This window comes from Acomys minous, assembly GCF_964271855.1.
Source record: "Acomys minous genome assembly, chromosome: 14".
Classification (NCBI taxonomy): Eukaryota; Metazoa; Chordata; class Mammalia; order Rodentia; family Muridae; genus Acomys; species Acomys minous.
The window spans coordinates 8,145,944-8,167,691 of NC_140496.1; the positions used below are offsets into that span (position 1 = coordinate 8,145,944).

General features: G+C 53.9%; 1 protein-coding gene and 1 long non-coding RNA gene across 6 annotated transcripts in view; one reads left to right on the plus strand and one right to left on the minus strand.

Moving 5' to 3' along the window:
* GSE1 (Gse1 coiled-coil protein) overlaps positions 1-21,748 on the minus strand; it is a 345,746-nt gene that overhangs the window by 78,267 nt on the left and 245,731 nt on the right. The window contains exon 1 of one of the 5 annotated variants that reach the window (XM_084756160.1): positions 10,344-11,878. The exons of 3 other annotated variants lie outside the window; for them this stretch is intronic. In XM_084756160.1, the coding sequence (XP_084612286.1) occupies positions 10,344-10,380 (37 nt within the window). In that variant the 5' untranslated portion in view covers positions 10,381-11,878. Of the gene's footprint in view, positions 1-10,343; positions 11,879-21,748 lie in introns of those variants that run through there. One more of the 5 variants, XM_084756162.1, reaches the window with a different exon arrangement.
* Positions 9,851-21,413, plus strand: LOC311582884. The gene is made up of 3 exons (XR_014774295.1): positions 9,851-10,346; positions 16,813-17,163; positions 19,207-21,413. It is a non-coding gene; the product is annotated as an uncharacterized lncRNA (long non-coding RNA).

A 21,748-nucleotide genomic window follows, 5' to 3' on the forward strand; every position in this document is an offset into this window, starting at 1 on the left:
CCTGGAAACCCCCCAACCAAACAACACAAAATCAAGTGTTAAAAATCTGACAAAACAGTTCTGGCCTCTGAACTCAGGGTGCCCTCAAGACTCCCACATGGCACGTCACAGACTTGAGAGCATCTGGTATGGCTGAGCCTTGAAGCCTGGTAAGAGGACAGTCTACACAGAGGTGTGTAACAAGGTAGCAGGTTAGAGTTGCCAGCTAAGGCAGGCAGTTGGAGCAGCCTGAGATGCCACTACTTGGCTATTACAGTAGGCTGGAAGGATACCCTTGGTAGCGGCAGGGAGGCCCAGTGTCCCTCACGTCTGGTTCCCAGACCCAAAGGTCATCTTTCAAGGGGACCCTCATCTAGAAATGGGGAGGCATGGCTCTCACTAGTGACAGGGGCCTCCTCGGACTTCTGCCCCAGTCATTCGGGACTTGGTTACTACCAAGTGTGTGAGTTGTGTGTCATCAGCCCCACCTACAGCCTGAGCAGGGGGAGGGGAGGTTCTCAGAGCTTTGCCCGCCTGTATCTGGGTCAGGAGCCTGGCTGGCCGCTCCAGCCACTGATCAGCCCATGCTCGGACTCTGCCAATGAATATTCATGAGCTTATCCGGTTCCACACTTTCATTTCTGGCCCAAATTAATAATTTACCAGGGAGGTTCATAAAAAATCAGATGTGGCTCATTAGCAGCCCCCTGAAAGGCATCTAGACCTCCCCTCACTCCAGGGAAGGGGGCTGTTGCTCAAGTGACCAGAGCAGCACCCTATGCGCCGACCGTCCTCACCCCATCTTCTCTGAGCTAGTGAGCTCGAAACTGAAGGAGTCCACACAGACCCACAGTGAACCCTCAGGGCAGGACCCCCACACTGAGGCCCCAAGGCTTCTTCAGGCCCACAGCTGAGACTGTCTGGGAACCCCAAAGGCAGACTCTAGAGAAGAGTCGAAGCCAGTCCCAGAGGCCGGGCCTCCTACCTGGAAAGGCAGGCTTCCCAAAGAGCTTGTGGCAGGCTGAGCATTCTCCCAACCCATCAGCTCTTTAACATGGTTCCCGCCCTATCAAGGGATGGATTCCTTCCAGCTGAGCCTGGCCTGGTCGGGGCTCCTCCCTCTCTGCTAACGGACAGAATGTGGTGTGTAAGAGGCTCTGATATGTGAGGCCAGGCCCTGTGGGGGTGTGTGTGGGGGGGCAGTGGCAGGAGGAGGGAATAGGGGGCCTCGTCCCTGCATAAGCCACCGCAGACCCTGCCATTACATCAGAGGCCTGGAGGAAGTCTCAAAAAGAGGGTATTTCATCTGGGCCCGCTGAGGCCCTCGCCTGTAGCCAGAGCCGACTGCCAGGCCTGATGGTGGAAGGGCCCTTTAGAAACCCAGCAGCAGGCATGGCCCTCTCTCACCTTTTAGCTGTGGCTGCGGTGGTGGGCATAGGGGGCAGAGGCCAGCCCACACTGGTACACTGGGTGCCGACCTGACCCCATCCAGCATCCTGTTCGCAGCATCCTGGGGTGGGTTTATGGTCTGCACAGCTCAGCTTCCTCCCAGGTGGTGACACACCCCCCCCTCCCCCAGCCTCCCAATGTTGCTGTGTCCATTGCTGCCCACAAGGGAACTTTCCCAGAGTGGAGGTGGGGGAAAGGGGGGGAAAAAAAAACCCCTTGTCTCTGGGCCTCTGAGGATCTGAGATAAAGGTGAGGTGAGCTCTTGTGCTCCCAGAGTGGCAGGAAGTGGTGAGAGCCCCCACTGGGAGCCCCCCCAACCTCCCCCTGCACCACGCAGCTGTAGGTCCGCAGGCACCCCATCCCCTCTGCGCCTCCCAGGCCTCTGCAGAGCGCTCCATTAAGAGCCATGCTGTCCCCCCCTTACCCTCTTTCATGTCCCTGCTGCCCCCACCCCCTTCTCTTGTCAGATAATCACAGAAACCAGCAAACGGTTGACACGGTTACCAAGACAACAGAAGTTAGGCCCGAGAGAGGCCTGGGAGCTAATCCTAAATGAATTACAAGCCAGAGTGACAAGGGGGTGGGCAGTGGGGGGGGGGAGGAGGGGGGGGTACAGTTCAAAGGAGGCCTGGTCAGAGATGAGGTGTTGTCTGCCTGGGGCCTCATTGCCGCTGGGTGAGGCAAAAGCATTTAGAAGAATCTAGTACTACAAACTTGTCACTGGAGAGGCTGTTCTGCCCCGGAAGACTTGGGGTCTGCAGGCATGGGGCACAGGCAAGTGTAGGAGTCTCTGGGGTGAACTATTTCCTTATCCAGGACTTGTCACCTGTGATTATTCTGAGAGCCTAGGCTCCTTGCCATCCATCCTGCAGAGGCCCATAAGTAATGCCCTTCTTCAGGCACCAACCTGGCAAGGCCTCTGCTCTGACACCAGCCTAACTAGGAGCAGCATGAAGCCACAGCTGAGTAAGTGGTATACAGGACTGGCCTCATGTAGAAGACGTGAGGGTCAGACAAGAAGACAGAAGTTAAGTAGGCTGCCCAGAGCAACACAGCCAATAAGCCGCTGGGACTGTAGCCGGTGCTCAGGCCCCACTCCTGCCAGACTCTGTGCTGAGGCAGTGCCGCAGCAGAGAAACTCCACAGAAGCTGCAGACCCCTCAGAAATCCTATAACCCCTACAACCACTCTGCCACCCCGGGTTCCCAGAGGTGCAGAACCAGGATCACCAGGCCTCACTGCCCCCATGGACAGTGTCTACCTGCTATGGCTCCACTCCACAGAGTGGGCCACCCAGAGCCATGGTGGTCACCTCTAATTCGGCAGCCCTGCAACCAGAGGATCTACAGAAGTGATGGCCTCAGCTGGCCTCTGATGTCCCACCTCCTACGTGTCCTCCTTCTCCCTCAGCCACGGCCAGCCCTGATGCCTCAGGCATAGCCTCTACGTTTGGGCACCTGTCTTTCAGATCTCATTAGGCCCAACACCTTTTTTTCCTGGTCTCTGGCCACCCAGTGCCGGTATCCTGACTCCTTACCCACCCCTTGCATAACTCTCCAAGGCACAGGTGACTGTTCTGCACAGGTGAGCCTTTGGAACTTCCCAGCTGTGACTCCCTACGCCTGGGCTTGGAACACGGAACTAACAGCTCCAAAATGCTGGGTCAGCCGGGTATGACACCCCAGGCCTTTCTGAGTTCAAGGCCACAGCCTGATCTACAAAGCAAGTTCCAGGACAGCCAGGGCTACACAGAGAAACTCAGTCTCGAGAAATCGAAAACAAGTAAGTAAATGAGAAAAAAAAATTTTTTTTTCAACAAAAAAACTAACAAAAATGCTGGCAAATGAGCCCAGTGGGTCAAGGTGCTTGCTGCCAAGCCTAACAACCTGAGTTCATCCCAGGATGCACAAGGTGGAGAGAATTGACACCCGCAAGCTTTCCTCGGATTTCCGTGTGCATGTAGTAGCACACATACCCCCGTGCAAATACAGAACGAAGAAAAACAAAACAAAACAAACCACACTGGGTCTCCTCTGCTCACAGATCCCAGCTCCTTGGACATCGGATGTCTGAGGACATTTAAGCTACTCTCAAGAGTGGTCCCAACACCCTACTGGCCTCTATACTCTGTTACTGCCCCCACAGATGTCACAGTGGCAAGAATCTGGCTCAGCACCTGCAGTGCCTCCTTATGTAGAGGCCAGCCTAGGCCATGAGGACAAGGCCCTGTCCCATAGCTGCTTCTGGGCCACAAGATCAGACATGCTGTATGTCAGGGCAATATGGCTGCCACACAAAGCTCTACTTCCTCCCGCCCCCACCCACCCACCCCATCCTCCATTCCCTCATTGGGACCTTTGACTTCTCCAAGAGGCCTGCTGGTTTTTGTTTGTTTGTTGTTTGTTGTTGTTTTTGATGGCACACAGGCTCCATAGCCTTGCTGCAAAGGTACCACCAGGGAGGAGGGCTGGGGTCGCCTCCTGGACACAGCCTCTGTTCCCTACCTCAAACTGAACCTTCACCTTTTATACAGAACAGGAAAGTCCCAGACAGGGAGCTCAGAAGCAGTTTGTCACCCTGATATTTAATCCATGTTCCACCTCACAGAGGGTGGATGTAGGCCAGGCACACATGCTCCCAGTGAAAAGCGACACTGTCACCACTCACAGTGGCATGGCAGAGGCTGACTTGGGCTAGGCCTGCATGCACCCCAGCCTGCACTGGCTATTAGGTAGGAGAGCCAGGCAATACTGGTCCCCACAGACAGGGAGGGCTCAGCACTCTGACCTCCTAACAAGACCAAGGGTCTATGGCTTTCTGACCCCACAGGCCATTAAGCCAGTAGCCAAAGGCTGGCTGGGCAGTGGGCCAGGCCTGGTCAGAGGGCACTTCCGGCCTCGCTGCGGGTGGGGACGGGAGGAGGGCAGAGCAAGCATGCTCCCACAAGGCAAGGGAGTCCAGGGGCTGGCAGGCCTGTGGGCTGGGGGCAGGATCTCGGCCTGGCTGCCTGCCAAACACCCCCATTTCCAGCTGAGTTCTACCAACTCGAGAGGCAGCAATGAGGCCCCACGGAGCTGTGCAGGGCCTGGCACTGCTGGGGAAAGAGCCGGAAAAATGAATCTCCCTAAAGACATATTAAAAAAATTCTCACCCATTCTTTCCTTTTTACCCCAAGCCTTTGGGGATCTAAATATGCCACACTTTGTAATTTTACGAGCAAACCAAGCTGTACATCACAGGTTTATGTTCCTAAATTAACAAAAGGACCTTAAATCTATATGGGGCTCTTAAAAAAGAAGCAAGAACAAGATGTCTGAATTACTCCCCTCACTCCCAATTCCCCTCTTCTCTCCTTTGGCCTCTAGTGACTCCACCTCAGTAGACAGACCACCAACAAGGAAGATGTCCCTGTTCCCAAAACCTTTCCTTTGGGGATCACCTCCTAAAAAGCTAGGTTCCACCATCCACTTCTCTGAAGAAAGGTCCGCCACTTCAGGGACTGGAGTGCAGTGTTTACCTAACACATTCAAGGCCCCGTGAACCACCTCTAGACACACAGGCACACCACACACACACACACACAGAGCCACTAGGGCCTCAGGAAAGTGTATTTTAAGGCAGGCCTGGAGGCCTGAGTACCACAGTACTCAGGATGGGGAGAGGGAAGGATGAAAAGTTCAAGCCACCCTGGGGTGCAGAGTAAGTTCAAGGTCATCTGTAGCTACTTAGAAAGCCTTTGTCTCAAAAATAAAGAATAAAAAGAGGGCTTGGAGGGGATTGTGTAGCTTGGTAGAGTGCTTGCTTGGCAAGTTCAAGGCTCTGAGTTCAAGCCCCAGTGTGGGAAAAAAAGAACAACCTGTGTGCTTCTTCCTAAAGAGTGGCAAGTGGCAGCACCAACCTCACACAGAGCCCACAGAAAACCGGAAGACACAGACCAGAGAGACTTCCTGGCCAGCGTCCTCAGCTGCAAAGTGCTGAGGTGGACATATGAATAGCTCTCACTTGGCCCTGGGGCTTCACCCATGTCCACCACTAGGAAAAAACAAAAACAAAAACAACAACAACAACAAAAAACCAAAACAGGGCACACAGGGCTTGGAGGAAATGCCACAGAGGCGGAGACCCTCTGGCCCCTGGCTGGCTCTGCGAGGGACAGAATGTCTGTCCAGGCCCTCCCACTGGCCACCTTCCTCCAGAGAGGGAGTGTAGTCTCCATCCCCCTCCCCTAGGCAGAACCAAGTGTCTTCAGGACCTTTTGTTCCCACAGCAGGAATTGTCAAGAAGACAAGAAGTCAGAGTGAGGGGCAGATCGAGAGTCCCACCAGTGGCACGGCAGAGACACCCTGAAGCCAGGGGGACCTTAATGAACAGCATATTGAACAGGGGTGAGGAGCAGAGTCACAGCTGAGACAACAGGACCCCTAGCTTTCCCAGTTTACAGAACCAAATGTAGTGGGTAGTGGTCCCTCCCATTTCTCAGGGGTACCCAGGTTTAGTTAGTGACTGCCCAAAAATGCTAGATGTGAGCCCAATGCAATCTCCACTGAATCTAAGCTGTAAGTTTCTGTCATGCAAAAATGGCCACACCTTCTTCCCAGGCTCAGCGGTTCCTTAGGTCCCAGGGGTAGGTGTAGCTGGTAAGGGGGGCTGCCCTGGTTCATGGTCTGTACAACCTGCCCCAATCCGTGGCTGGGCACACTCCACATTCTGCCTTGTACACAGGCTGGACTGCTGTGAAAGCAATCTTGGGTGGGTGGGTGGCTTCACTATTCACTACCCCAACTTGTGGCCGGGTGAGCAGCTCAGAAAAGGATCGGGTGAGCCCTGACCATCTATGAATGACTCACTGCGACCTCAGGGGGCAGCCTTGGGCACAGAAGATGTCCCAAGACAGATAAGGATAACTACTGCCACTAGCCATGGCCCTCTTGGGCCTCAGTGACTCCATTGCAGGTCTCAGAGCATCCTTCCTGGCTGTGGACAGGGAATCCAGGGGGAGGTGGGGTCACCAAGAGTTCAGCTTGGGGCCAGGACAGGGTCAGCCAACAGCCAGGAATAAGATAAGGAGCCCCAGGAGGGCGCCACCGCCAATACCAGCCGCCATCCCTCCCTGACCGGTCAACAAATATTTATTAAGCAGAGACTCTGGAGCCAGACTGCCTGGGGTCAGAGGTCAGGGCCCAGCTGAGCCCTCCTGCTGCTCCTTTACTGTTCGACCTCAGCCTCCCTTGTGCCTCAGTTTCCTTGGCTGTCAAGTGGGACAGGCATAACAGCCTGACCTCCCAAAGTTGTCTGGTGAATTAGCAAGTCTGGCGTGGAGCAAGCGCCATATGTGAAGTGGCCACAACCTCTTCCTTCTCCTTATTTTATTATTCTTTTTATTTTTACGACTGTCGTTATTGGTCTGGCAGTAGGCCAAGCAAAAAGGAGACACTCAGTCTCTGCCTGCACGGATAACAAAGTCCTGTGGAGTTCAGGGACAGGGATATCTGGTGAGACGTGCACGCAGAGGGAAGCTGGCTAAGGGACCCCAGAGAAGGTATGCCATCTGTCACCTGCAGGAAGATGAGGGCCACAGGCCCCAGACCCTGTGCGTATGCGCTGCACCTTTCTCTCTTTGCATAGGAAGCTGACTAAGCCATGCCCTCTACCAGTGAGTAACTTCTCTCTATAAAGTCAGCACGCCCAGACCAAAGTGCCAAGTTCAAGTCCCTGTTCTACCACTAAGTTCTGTGAATCTCTGGGGAAAAAAAAAAGATCATCTTTGTAACAATAGTGATTAAAACCGTAACTGTGTGATAATTACTTCTGAACGCACATTAACTCTAAACCCTAATACTTGGAGAGTGGAGAAAGGCACACAGGGAGTTGGGGCCAGCCTGGGTTACAAAGCAAGTTCCAGGCCAGCCCAGGCTACATGGGACTCTCAAAAACAAAACAGACCACATCCCATCCCCAACATCTTCTCCCTGACATGCCCCTTACATCAGAGATAGACAGCCAGGCGTGGTGGTGCACGCCTTTGATCCCAGCACTCTGGAGGTAGAGGCAAGCAGATCTCTGTGGGGTTGAGGCCAGCCTGGTCTACAATGTGAGTCCAGAACAGCCAGGGCTATTACACAGAGAAACCCTGTCTCAAAAACAAAATTTAAAAAACAAACAAAAAATATAAGAGAGAGAGAGAGAGAGAGAGAGAGAGAGAGAGAGAGAGAGAGAGAATATTAGCCCAGTAAGAGATCTTAGGCCTGGCCAATTAGCCTGGGCTCCATGACCACTGCTCAAGCCGGCCATGATGGCTAAAGAACCTCCAGGGACTCCAGGAGAGCATAGTATGCTGTGTGCCAACAGATCCTAAGTGAGGCCTTCTGGGAACTTCCCTTACCGGCCAAGGTTGAGACTGAGATCATGAGGAGTTGGACTTCAGACCCTCTGTCCAGTCTGGCAAGAGATGCCAGTATCTCGGGCCAACCCGACTGTAACCACCTTCCCTCTCCCCCACAGAAGCTGGTGGGTAGGCTCTGGGTGTCCTGGCAGTTAGTGTCAGCTACCTTGATGGGATTTGATCTTGAGGACAGAATACAGGGCTGAGACGCTTGGGACAAAGCCTATAACTCAGAGTCCAGGTCCCTCTATGGGCCAAGGCTCTGACTCTCAACTAAAGTTACTGACCACAGCCAGACACTCACTGTCCTCAGGCCTGGAAGTCCCCTCCTGAAGTGGCAGATCCCAGCCCTGATGCTTCCAGAATGGGCAATGGCTGGGCCTCCTGGGCAGACTGGTGGAGGGTGAAGCAGCAGTGCCCACCCCATGGGGCATATGGAAAGGTCCCCATACCACCTTCAGCTGGAATTATTTGGTCCGTGTGAGTTTTAATACTACCCGAAGCTCACAGAGCAGAAAACCCTAACAGGGACCTTCAACACACAAACTTCAGTAAAGGAAAACCCTTCCTCCCATGGCCAATTTATCTGAGCCCTCCCCTCCCTGAAGGCTCAGGGCAAGCAGGATTCACCTTGCTGACACCTGCCAGCCTAGGGCCTAATCCCAGCCAAGGCTGGGTCCTTTAATTGCTTTGAACTTCCCAATCTGACACTTCCTCCTTCTCTTTCTGAGGCTCCCTGTGTAAATAAAGAATTGGTCACCTGACAAGCAAACACACCAGGCAGGTGGAGTAGGGTGTAGATTTCAAACACCTGTGCTCTGGAGCCGCCTAGTACTTCAGAAGAGTCCTCGCTCTCTGCAGCAGCTAGCTCCAAGGCCCCAGAGAGGCGCTGGAGGTACAAAAAGCAAAGTCCCATCCCTGCTCTCCTTGTCAAAGCTAGCTGGGTGCCTGGCAGAACCAATCCGCCAGCATGGCTGTGAAGGGGCTAGGACGTACACCTTCCCGTGGGGAGATGGCTGGGCTCCAGAGGACACCTGCCCTCCTGCAGAGATAACCCTGTAGGAAGCTGGGGATTCCAGATTCTAATTTTGCTTGGATCTCAGGAAGGATGTACAGAAGTGAACTGAGGGGAGGGGGGAACCCAGCTAGAGGTTGGTAATTGCTATTTCAAACCCTGGAAGAGAGGGAGAATCTTCCAATAAAAACAGCCTGGGGCCAGGCCCTATGGCACACACCTTTCATCCCATCACTTTCAAGGTGAGGCCGAGGCAAGCGGATCTCTTTGAGTTCCAGGTTAGCCAGAGCTAAATAGTGAGTTCTCAAAACAAACAACTGCAAGGGCTGGACATCCCCCAGGAAACAGGCCAGTTTTGTCACCTGGTAGGGCTGGACATTTTAGCAGCCACAAAGAAACGCACTGAGCCAAGTACAACCATACGGCAGGCGGGATTACCACCACTAGCCACCTTCACACTATCCGGCTTCCTGGTCACATTAACTCAGTGACAACCTGTGCCCTAGGTCAGGACAACCAAAGCCAGCTCCCTGGAGCTGAGTCCTGCCCAGGCTGGTTGTTGGCTCACATCTCCTCAGCGAGGACTCCAGGCAGTGGGAACCTGGCAAGAGCCACAGGGTCCACAGAACACTCAAGGAAAAAAAGAAAAAAGAAAGAAAGAAAGAAAGAAAGAAGAAGAAGAAGAAGAAGAAGCAGCAGCAGCAACGTTAACCCAACACCCAGCCACGTGGACCTTTTACTAGCAAAACTATTCCAAATTAATCTGCAAGGAACAGCAGACCATTTCAGGCACAAGGGACGCTACTCCGTTTCTACAGCACCCCAACAATTCTGAACCCCACAGACGCCTCAATTTCAATAGGAACTGTATGCCAGGACTCAGGGAGAGGAGAAAATAAAAATCCAGCACATTCTTAGAAGAAGCAGCCACACGCAGCCCAGCCCTCCTGACCTGCGGTCACGTGCAGTCGGACTCTGTGTATGTGTGTGTGTGGGGGGGGAGGGATGTCGGAGAGATACCCGAGGGGAAAGCCACTGTGAGTGCCGATTCCCACGCCCGCCTGCTCGCTCCAGGCTCTCCAGCTTCCCTCCCGTCCGCGTGCAAGTATCTTAAGGATAGAGGGGCTCCCCAGCTCTCCTGCAGTGGCCCCCGAAACTGAAAGTTGCAGGGCAGCAGCTGTCAGCGCGCACCGAGGCGCAGGAAACAGGAAGCCGCGCTCGCTGCGGCCGCGGCCCCTCCCGACCTCGCACAACAAAACCTTCCAGGGAATCGGGAGGGGGCGGTGGGGCCTGGGGCCCCCGCGGGTCGCTGCCCGCGGGAAAGTAACTTCACACCCGCGCGATCGCGCCCCGGGCGCAGCGCCGCCGGCTCCGCGCAGACAAAAGGAGCGAAACGCGCACCCGACCGGGCGCCCCACGCGGCAGCGCACACTGAGCGAGCAGCCGAGCAGCGCGCCCCTGTGCGCCCTTACGCGCCCTGGCCTGGGGACCCGGGGACCCGGCGCACGACTCGCTTACCTGGTAAGTAATAGAGAGGAGGCTTCAGTCCGAACATGGCTCAGGTTAGAATTCCATAGTGTCCAGAGAGGGACGAAAAAGGAAACGAGGAAAAAAAAAATTCAAGCCCAGCAATGAAACAAAACCAGCGTCCAAGCCACGGCGCTCAAAAATGTCCAAAACAATAAAATAAAGGCAGAAGAGCGATACCCGGAGCGCCGGGGGTAGAAACCAGTTTGTGTGTTTTTTCCTTTGCCCTCTCCAAGATGATCAAAGGCTGCCTCTCCGTCCAGCGCCGGGGCAGGTTCGGCCACCTCGGCCGGAGCAGATCCACAGTGAGGTAATAGACCAAGGAAGGGCCGGAGCCTCCACGGCGGCCCGGCGTCTTCGCCGCGTGTGTATTTTCTGCCTTTTGGACTTGAGATGCAAATTAAAAAAAAAAAAAAAAAAAGGGAGGGGAGCTGGTGGAGGGAAGAGGGCGGGAGAGCAGCAGAAGAGAGAGAAAAATAAAGGGGGGCGGTGAAGGTGATGAAATTGGGGGGTTAAGGTCTTTAGGGATTACTCATTGGAAAGAAAAAGAGACAGGAGAGAAAGAGAGAGAGAGAGAGGAAAAGAGAGAGAGAAAAAAGCACCCCCTAAGACGTGCGAACAGCAATCTCGCCTCCATTCAGCCATTTGAATGTCAAGGGCGAGGGTCAAGAGACCTGTTTCCAACAGGGTTTCACGTTCAGAACCAGAAGGGAAAAGGAAGGGGGGCAGCGGGAGGGGGCATCTGGTTGCCAAGGAGAAATCGGCTTTGTTTTCGTTTCCCCTTAGCTACTGGGTGAGGAGGGGCGGGGTGCGGAGAGGAGGAGGGGGCGCTCGGCAGGGGTGCTGGGGGTGGAGAAAATTAATACCCAAACAGCCAAGAAGTACCGAGGGGCAGATTTCGCCTCGTCAATAGGAGTGGCGGCAGCGACAAACAAGTCTTGAGCTAGGGACGCTGGTGAGGGCAGGCTCCCCTCCCCCTCGCCCCAGCACCCCCCCTTTTTGGTTATCTCCCCGCCCGGCGTCCCACCACTGACTCAGACAGAGGGGGGTGGGGAGGAGGGAGAGGAGGAGGAGGAACTCGCGGGGGCGCAGCCGGCAGGAGCAGGAGAGCGGGAGGCGAGAGCGCGCGGCGGTGGAGAGCCCCTCGATCAATTTTCATGCAAGAATCATTATCGGTAAATTGGAAAGCTGGCTGCCTGACAGCAGATTTGTCTCCCCTAATGAAAGCGAAAGGGAAGGGGCGCAGCAGCGGGCGGCTCCTTCCGTCTGCGCCGCGTCCTCCCGGAGCTCCTGGCTGTGCGCCGCGGTGACGAGAGTCCCACTTGCGACCTGCTTGTGCGCGGCCGCGGAGCCTTATGAACCAGACCCGCCGCCGAGGGCTCGAAGCGGATGCTCCGGCTTCTGACTGTACGGTGCTCCCCTCTGCCTGGGAGCCTGCCGTTTGCAAACAGTGGGCGGCTTCGGGCACCGCCGGCCCTTCTCTGGCTGCCCAACTCCGCTCTCTGGCCGCTCGCCCGCCCTCGCTCCTCTCCACCCACGTCTGACAGCTGCGGGAACCCGGAGCACGACCTCCCCCCGCGACCGTGCCCCGGGGAGGCCAGGGCCGCCCTTTGTGCAGCCCGCAGCGGGCTGCGGAGACCGCGCCCGGGAGAGCTAGGGAGGGCAGTTGGCCCTTTTCTTTCCTCCCCCACACCCTACCCCTTAAAAATCCCTGTTGCAAGTGTAATCAAATGCTTGATACCATCTCCCACACTCTCCTGCACCCGGGCATTATCAGATCCGGGAAGGCATGCTTCCAGGCAAACAGACCTAATAAATGCTATTACTGGGACTCTGCAAGCCCCTGCTGCACCATAGTAACGAGAGCCCGGCTAATTTGGTTTAAGCAAACGACCGGCTGCACTGAGCGTGAGTGTGGCGCCTGTATCTCCCCTCCCCAGCCGCCGCGCGTTCACACCAGCTCAAGAAGGCCCCAAGTGATAATTCCCCAAATCGAAGGGGAAAAAACCCTGCCGCCAAACCACATCCTGTGCGCTCATTGTCCAGCCCAGCGATTTTAAAGAGACAGCATCCATTTACCCACACAGCCGCCCCTTCTAATGCTCGCGGGAAAGCAAGTATCAAGACGTGACCATTTGTTTTTCAAGCCGTTTTACAGAGGCTTTGCTCCCATTCCCGTGGCGCAGCTAGCTAGGATTGTGACTCTGTGACACTAAGGGTCACGTTTTGACACAAGATCTTCAGGTCCTAGCCCGCAGGTACTCATAGCGGGCGCCACGGTTTCGTCAGGCTGGGGTGGCTGCCAAGGCTCTCTAACCTCCTCATCCATCAGGGGTTCCCAATCAGTGACCCTGAGATCCTACTAAACACGGTGAATTCATCCAGGTAACTTCCAGAATACAGGCCCCAGGGGACAGCTCTGGAAGGCACTTTGAAGGAGGTGAGGACCCAGCTTGCCTTCTGACCCTGGCTGTGCCTCCTCTGGAGCAGACTAGGCACAAGTGGCCCAGGGGAGGGCGTTGCAGGAAGGCGCCACAGCTGGCTTCTAGCCACTCTGCCCCGCATGACCCCAGAGGTCGCACCGGCTCTCAGCCGCCTCCTTTTTTTGGGGGGGGGGGAGTTGCCTTGGAGGTGAGAACACACAGGTGGGCCTGGAGGGTCTAGGGTCACAGCTTCCATTACCTGGCTGCCCTCTTCCAGGTGGGCAGGACAGGAGACAAGGGACTAGATGCCACCCACACACACCCCCCAGCGCCTGATCCCTCACAAACTCTGGTTGTACTGGGGGCAAGGGGCACGACTATTTTTTAAAGACCCTAAACTATCAGTTTGTGTTGTCACTCTTTTATTGGTTTTTAATTCCCCGGGATTACAGGAACAACAGTAGTAATTAATACGAAACCTTCCTCCACTGTATATGCTAATGGCAGGAGCCATAAAAATTAATTTGCAAACATGTCATTACACAATAGCTATACAGGCAATAAACCTGTAATTATGGGCCAATCACAGGCAGGGTACAGAGGGAGGATGTTCCCCCAATAGGCTGGGCACCCCTCCTTCCTTTCCCCTGCTAAAGTAGGGGAAGTCATCCTGAAAGGAGCCATCTTTCTTGGAGCCACCTGTGGATAAAGCTGTCCAGACTGGAGTCCAAACTGCCTTGCTTCTGTGCCAGCCACTCAGGAACTATTGGAGACTCTCTCAAGGCAGGGGAGGCCTGGGACATTGATTGCCAGGGGCTGTCTTGTGAAGAGGCCAACAGTGGAAAGGACAGGCAGAGAGGAACCCAACTATGGTGGGCCAGCTCAACTTATCATCCCTCTATCACTGTGCCCTCTCAAAGAAGAACCCGTCTCCTAATAAGAATTCCAGTGCCTGCATCCAATTATGGAGATTGTGCGGGCCAAGCCCTAATTGCTCAGAGCCACACCCTGGGGAAAGAGACTAGCTGTGTGATGTTGCCGATAGCTCAGATCCTTTGCCCCTGAGTCTGGAGGCTCAGAGTTGGTTAGTGACATTTCCTGCTGATAGGGACCTCTGAAGGGTGGAACACTAGCCGCTATACTGAAGGAGAGTGGCCACCCCACAGTCCCCCAAAAACCTGGTGCCAAAACATCTGAGAACATAAAGCCCTCCCCCTCCCCACAACCCCAGCAGCCGGCTCAGTGCTGGCTCTCTCTGAATGGTTGGGTTGTTTGCCTAATGTGGCTGAACAGGGTAGCTGGCTGCACTTTCTCTTTCCCACTGGCCCCTGTGGCTTTGCTGTGGTGGGTGGACCCCATCACTACAGCCATTCATATCCCCAGGGGTGGGGAGCGCCAGCCCTCTACCAGGCTGTCTGTGGCCTCTTTCAGATGGGGCATGCGCCCAGTGCTCCCACCACAAACCATGTGGGCACACCAATGCCAGCTGTGGGCGGCTGGATAAGAAGGCTACTGCCTTCCCAGGTTTTACCCCAGAGAAAGGTGGTCTTGGCCTCACCTCACCCAGAGCCTGATGAGCCAGTATCTCCCCCCTCTCCAGCTCACTCTCTCTCCTTCCTTCTCTCCCTCCCTCCCTCTCATGTCTGGAGGGGTTGATGAAGAAGCAGCAATGGGGAGGCTGGACCACCCAGAAACTATCTCCCTCTGGTCCTTTTGGGAAGCTGGGACACCTAGAGCATCCTTCCTCTTACAGAGAGGGGGGTGGAGGAGAGAGGGGGGAGAGACCACAATGAAAGCCACCCAAGGTCAGAGGGGAGAGGTGCTGACAACACTCCCCATTTGTCAATGGGAAAGAAGATAGGGGGTCAGGCTGCCCTGAGGAGATGCATTAAGCCAGGAGGTCCCCACTTTGAAAATGCAGCCCCCCCATACTAGCTGCTCCTTCAACATCAAGGGGTCCCCACACTCCCTCTAGCAGGGCCACCCTTGCCAGGGCCCAACCAGTGCCAGCCAGCTGAACACAGTAAAAATGGCCTCCTACACATGCCAAGGCAGCCACCTCCCTGACAGCTGTGCCAGTCAGGCACCCCCATCATGTGCAGTGTCCCCCCCAAGTCAGGTAGCCAGCTTGCCTCCCTGAGGAGGTGCACACAAGGAAGCCTCATGCCACAGATGTCAGGAAAGAGTGGAGCCTGGAGCTCCAAGGCTTCATAGTCCACGGGACATGCTAGATCCTCCAGGTGCCTGCCTGTCCCCTTTGGCAGGGCAGTGGGGCAACAGATACTCCCTAACAGCTTAGTCTGAGCAGGGCACTGCTTTGAACCTTCTTAGACAACCCAGGAAATCCTTTGGAGTGTCTTATCACCCTTCACTCTCCTATTTTCCAAGTGAGGCACAGAGAAGTTGAGCACCTTCCTTCTCCATATGACTCAGGGACAGTAGACGCCAGAACTAAGGTTTGAGCCTTGGTGGCCTGTTCCTAAGCCCTGTGTACTCTGACTCCTCATCTGGGAATTGGGGTGATCACTCATGCATGACAGAAGAGCGAGCCAGCATCTAACCTGCTCAGGGACTCCATAAACAGCCGTGATGACTCCCAAGACTACGTAACAATGGAGAGAGGCCAGCAGCAGTGACAGCAGTCTCAGTGTGTTCAGATCTCCTCTCTGCTTTTCAGTGGCTTTGTTAGCATTTTGGGGACTTGCCCACTCCCACCAAACAGACACGATGTCTGTTAGCTCTGTATACTTGATGCTAAGGCCCAGGGGTGTAAGGTCAACTGCCCAAGGGTACAAAGGGACCGGCCACACCCACTTCTCCCTCAGGCTCTGGTCCTTAGGTGACAGCAAACCTCTGAGAGAAGAAAGCCTGAAAGATTGTAAGAGAAATGTCTGGGCTGGCAGCTGGCCATGTGCCTGGATCTGATTCCTTCTTTGTGTGAAGTGTCAATTTTTACTCCTTGTCCCCTGACCAGCTGTGTCCCCCATCTTGGGGTGGGGTGGGGTCTCACAACAGCTCCAGGGTCCAAGCCCTTGTCTGTCTTGTGCAGTGGGTTGAATGGTGGTCTGACAAAGATGTGGCCGGGTACCTGGGCCTCTGGCCTGGTTTTGAAGAAGAGTCTGAACCGGTGTGATGGAGTTTGGGATCCTTCCTGAGTCCTGGGGTGGCTCATGGAGGGGGCCGGGGGAGGCGAACACCTGTAATCCTATCACTTGGGAAGCTAAAGTTGGAGGAGGAGAGGAACATCAGGCTGGCCACAGAGAGCAAGACTTGAAAAGAAAGGGGGAGGGGGAACGACACAGTACTCATCCCAACACTTCAGAGGCAGAGGCAGGAAGATCCCTGCAAACCGAGGCCAGCCTAGTCTGAATCGTAGAAAGTTCTAGATATTCCAGGGCTACATTTTGAGACTCTACCAGATGCGCGCGCGCGCGCGCGCGCACACACACACACACACACACACACACATACACACGAATGCTGAATACCAAAAAGAGGAAAGGATAGAGTGAACCATGAGAGGAACCCTGTGAGGCCAGAGAGAGAAGCCACAAGCCATGGAAAGCTGCAGCCCCAGGCACTGGAGAGGCTGGACCGCCTCCCACAGCCTCCAGAGGGAGCAGGGCCTGTGACTCTTTGACCTGACTTCTAGCCACTGGACTGTCAGAAACTCTCTGGCTTCGCAGAGGTCACTTGGTCCGTGGTGATTCATTACCAGGCTCCAGGCAGGGGCCTCATCTCTCTAGTCACCTCTGTAACACTGGCCAGCTAGCCCCAAGAGGAGCTCACGTCAGCTGCCTTGCAGCAAGCCCTGGGCAGTGAGTGTCAGGGGCCCTCCAGCAGCCTGGAACCGAGAAACCAACAATCTCACGGGACATGGGGCTTTCTAGTGCCATAGCCACCCGACAGGTTTCAAATGGTGACACATATGTTTACTTGGTTTTGGGAACAGGCATGGGCCCAGGCCATTAGCTTGGCCATCTGCCTCAGAGAAAGAGAGCCTTCCTGAAGTTTTTTTTTTTTACCTGTGAACACAGACTCTGGCTCTGAAGGCTCCAGGAGGCCCAGGTCAGCAGTGAGAATGAGAAAGAGAACGCACTGTGGCCAGCCTTTCACCCAGACCACATCCTTTCCTTCCAACCTCCCCTGAATCATGGGACCCAGTTCTATGCAAGAGAACAGAGATGAAAAAAACCTCACTTGCCACACAAGGGCCTGGGCAGGAGAGACGTGCCAAGTGAGCCTGTGCTCGCTCTTTCTGGGGATGTGTGGCCTCAAACCCAGTGCTGAGGACAACAGCACACCCATTCAGCACCTCCGCAGTTCCCGAGCAGAGGGCCCCGCCCCTTCCGAAGCTGTCCATCACACAGACCCATGCTTACTGTCAGGTAACAAGGGTTCCCCCCCCCCCCCCCCCGCCCCTCCATGTGAGGCCTTTATGATGAGCCCAACAGTGTCTCTGGCACAGCCCAGCTGTCCCCTTAGCGCCTCTCCTAGCTCTGGGTCACATGCTTCAGCTTTAAGGGGACAGACTCACCATTCCTAAGGACAGAAGGAAGCCTGCCCTTCTTCATTCCCCCCATTCCTCCCACGAGGCTCTGAGGCCAGAGAAGTCAAATGGCCCTAAGTCACACCGCCCAGAAAAGGAAATCCACAGATTAGACCCCAGATAGAGCAAAGGGCTCAGGGAGGGCCTCTGCTCCTCCGAGAGGCTCATTTGAGTTTTTTAAGTATTTCCTTACGTGTATGTATGTACACGCATGTCATGCTATGTGGGGGGAGGTCAGAAGACAGCTTGCCAGAGTTGGCTCTTTCCTTCTACAGTGTGGGTCCTGGGGATCAAACTCAGGTCTTCGGAATTGGCGGCAAGCACCTCTGCCCACCTTGCCAACCTACGTGATGCTTACTGCCTTAAGTATTTGCTTTTTACAGCGCTGGGTCAGGACCCTGGACTCTGCTTGTTGGCTGGCTCTGTTCAGGCCTTGACTTTCTCCTTGACCTTGGAACCAATATAAGACTTTCCCCTCAAAACTTCTTTTTTAAAGATTTATTTATTTATTTATTTATTATGTATACAGTGCTCTGCCTGCATGTACAGCTGCACGCCAGAAGAGGGCATCAGATCACATTATAGATGGTTGTGAGCCACCATGTGGTTGCTGGGAATTGAACTCAGGATGTCCGGAAGAGCAGCCAGTGTGCTTAACCTCTGAGCCATCTCTCTAGCCCCCTGCCCCCCCCCTTTTAAAACTTCTTGAGACAGAGTTTCACCTCGTATCTTGGGCTAGCCTTGAACTCTGGATCCTCTTGCCTAGGTCTCCAGGGCAGCCACCATATTAGATAAAATCTTTTTGTTGTTGTCATCTTGCTTTTACTTGGTGTCACTGTTTTTGAGACAGAGTCTTTCCCTGCCCCCCCCCCCCCCAGAGATACAAGAAAACTTGACTTATTAGTGAGACAGAGTCTTATAATATAGTCTTAGCTGGTCTTGAACTCAGAAATTTGCCTCCCTCTATATTATTTTTTTCCAAGACAGGGTCTCTCAGGTTGACCTGTAATTCCTTGTGTATGACCTTAACCTTTTTTGTTTTTGTTTTGTTTCTTTTTGTTGTTTTTGTTTTTGTTTTTTTTTGAGACAGAGTTTCTCTGTGTAGCCCTGGCTGGACCTTAAACTTTTGATCCTTCTGCCTCTCAAATGCCAAGATGACAGATTTGTACCACCTTGCCTAGTTTATGAAATACTAGGGATGGTACCCAGTCTTTGTGCACACTAGGCAAACGTTCTACCAACTGAGCCGCACTCATTTTTTTTTTAAGCCTGTCTTTAAAAAGACTAACAAAACAAAACAAAACAAAAACCCCAGCTGGGCAATGGTGGTACACGCCTTTAATCTCAGCACTCCTGAGGCAGGTGAATCCCTGAGTCCCAGGCCAGGAAAACCAGGACTACACAGAGAAAACACACACACACACACACACACACACACACACACACACACACACACACACACACAGAAAAAGAAGGACGAGGACATAGCTCAATGGTAGTACTTGCTTAGCAGGCACATAGCCCTGGATTCAATCCCTAGTACTATGCAATAAATAAATAGTCAAATCAACCAACCAAAACCGAATCCCTCAAGAGGAAAACCAACAAGCCTCTGAAGGGCATATACAGCTCCTATCTCCCACCCTAGGAAACTGGAGCTAACCTCTGGCCCAGGCCTGCCCTTGAGCAGCCTTCCATGAGCTGTGCTTTGAGGAAGTCTCCCAAAGACTGGCCAAAGGGCTCAATTCCCACCAAGCAGCATGGGGACCGGCCAGCCACAGGGCTTATCTTTGTAGGTGGCTTCTGGCTGTCTCACATCAGGGACTGCATGGTGGAACCTGGACCCCACCGCTCTGGTCAGTTATGTTGTGTCTCCTTACAGGCTGGAAAAGAGCTGTAGGAAGTGCCAACAAGGTATCCCTTCGTCTCCCTTGAGGACCTCTCTCAGCTACCAGCCTGTGGCCATTCAGTGGGAAGAGGCCTGTCACACACAGAGACCCAGCAGTGATGGATACCATCCGGACCTCCTGCTAGGCCCAGGCCTTCTGTTCATGTAGTCCTCTGGCCTGCAAGGCATGGTTCCTGCAGGGTAGCTTTTACTAGGCCCTGTTTCTCATAATGCTGGTCAGAAGTAGAAAGCCCCACTCCTCTGCACTCTTCAAGACCGAGGCCAGTGAGGCACCATGTCCTTCCCTATCTTGTCAGTGGCCAGAGGGCTTTGTCTATTCTTGGCTGGCCCTCCCGGGGCCTGGACTGACACAAGTGTCCTTGGATACTTGGATCTAGCCTGGGATGTCCTATGGGACAACCCCTGCGCTATGCCTCGGGCACTGTAGGACTTTCAGGTGTCAAGCGATAGACTCACTTGTGACATGGCCACCTTGGGGAACAAAGCTACAGGTAAAGAATCACATCCCCAGTCCTTGAGTGGGACTGGAGTTGCCTGAGACCTGGCCCACCTCCAGTCACTGGCCCCAGGGAACACTTGCCCTCTGACCCCTGGAGGTACCAAATTGGGTGCTCAGCCCCCAGCATCACTGATTCTTTCCACTTGGCTAAAATGGCTGGCTTCTAGTGGGTGTCATCACAGGAAGAGGCCAGCTCCTAGCTCTGTGCTCCTAGCCACCAGGAGAAGCCCGATCCAGGCCAGACATTAGACCACGTGATTTGGACTGACAAGACAAAGAGGCAGAGCCAACTAGGCTCCTACTCTGGTCTGAACATTTGGCTTTGGCTGCTGGTCTCAGTTCTAAGCCCCTATATATCCAGGGCTCGTGGGCAAACCACCTCAGAATTGCCTCTGTTCAAGTTTTCCACTAGGAGTAGGCCACAGCTGGATGACAAGCAGATGGCCGGGAGAAGGAAACCAAGGCCCAGAATCCTTCTGCCCCATGGTTGGGACTGTGGCTCCAGCCTTCTTGGGCCTTCCATCTCTTCTGAAGGCCACTTCAACCAAATGAACAGAGGGTCTTCCAGCTCGGCAAGGCAGGGCTTCAGAAACGCAGACACACCATCTGCTTACTCTGACGTTTAAGGAACAGACCCAAGAAAAGGCTGCCCTGTGCAGGCTCGCCCACTCGCTTCTCCTTTGCCTGTAGGTCTGAGTGTGGGTTTCCCTGCTCCCTGCACCCTAGCTCCTGATGCATGGGTCGGCGCCCCCCTCCCTGCACCTCTGCTCTACCTTGGACACTAAAGCAGAAGCAGAAACAGGCTGATGGTGTTGCTGAGCAAACCCTGAACCGCGGACTACATAGCGAGACCCTGTCTAAACAAAAGGGTAGCCGGTAAGAAGAGCCGGTAAGAAGAGCCCAGCGGATAGAGTGCTTGCCTAGCTTGCGTGAAGCCCCGGGCTCCGTCCCCTACTACATAAACAGGTTGTAATACAGGTACTTAGGAGCTAGAGGCAACGGGAGGATCAAAGGCCCCCTCAGCTACCTAGTGAGTTCAAGGCCAGCCTACGTGGGGTGCTGTTGGGATGGGCTGTGTGTGTGTGTGTGTGTGTGTGTGTGTGTGTGTGTGTGTGTGTGTGAGACATCCATGGTGTTGGCATGTACGCCTGTAATTCCAGCACTTGGAATGCTAGCCAGAAGGATCACCGAAAGTTTGAGGCCATCTTTGGCTATGTAGTGAGTTCCAGGCCAGCTTGAATGGGACCCTGTCTGAAGCGAATCAAATAAATAAGAAAATGAAAGTATTTAACTCGAAAGGCAATATAATAAAAGAGAGACCTGATGTTCTGGGCTTTGAATTGTCTTTAAAAAAAAAATTCCTCAGGAGCTGGAGGGAGGTTTGGCTCAGCAGCTAAGAGTTCACACTGCTCTTCAGTTCCAGTTCCAAGGGATCTAATCCCCTCTTCTGGTCTCTGTGGGTGCTGTACTCATGTGCACATACCCATATATTACAGATATACACATAATTTGTTTGCTTGCTTGTTTGAGACAGGCTCTCAATATGAGGCCCTGGCTGTCCTGGAACTCTTTGTAGACCAGGCTGGCCTCAAACTCACAGAGTTCTACCCACCTCTGACTCCTGAGTGCTAGAATTAAAGGGATGAACCACCACAGCTAGCTACATCATCATCATCATCATCATCATCATCATCATCAATCTTAGCTGGGTATGGTGGTGCACGCCTTTAATCCCAGCACTTGGGAGGCTGAGACAGGTAGATCTCTGTGAGTTTGAGACCAGCCTGGTCTACATAGTGAGTCCAGGACAGCCAGGGTTGTTACACAGAGAAACTTTGTCTCAGAAAACATAACTAACTACATCTTTTGAAACCATTTCCTCAAATGACACTCAAGGTTGACCTCTGACCTAGCATATACATGCACACACATACATACACACATACACACACCTCAAAGTTCCTCAAATAGGGGCTGGTGAGGTGGCTCATACAAGGGTAAAGGCACGTGTCACCA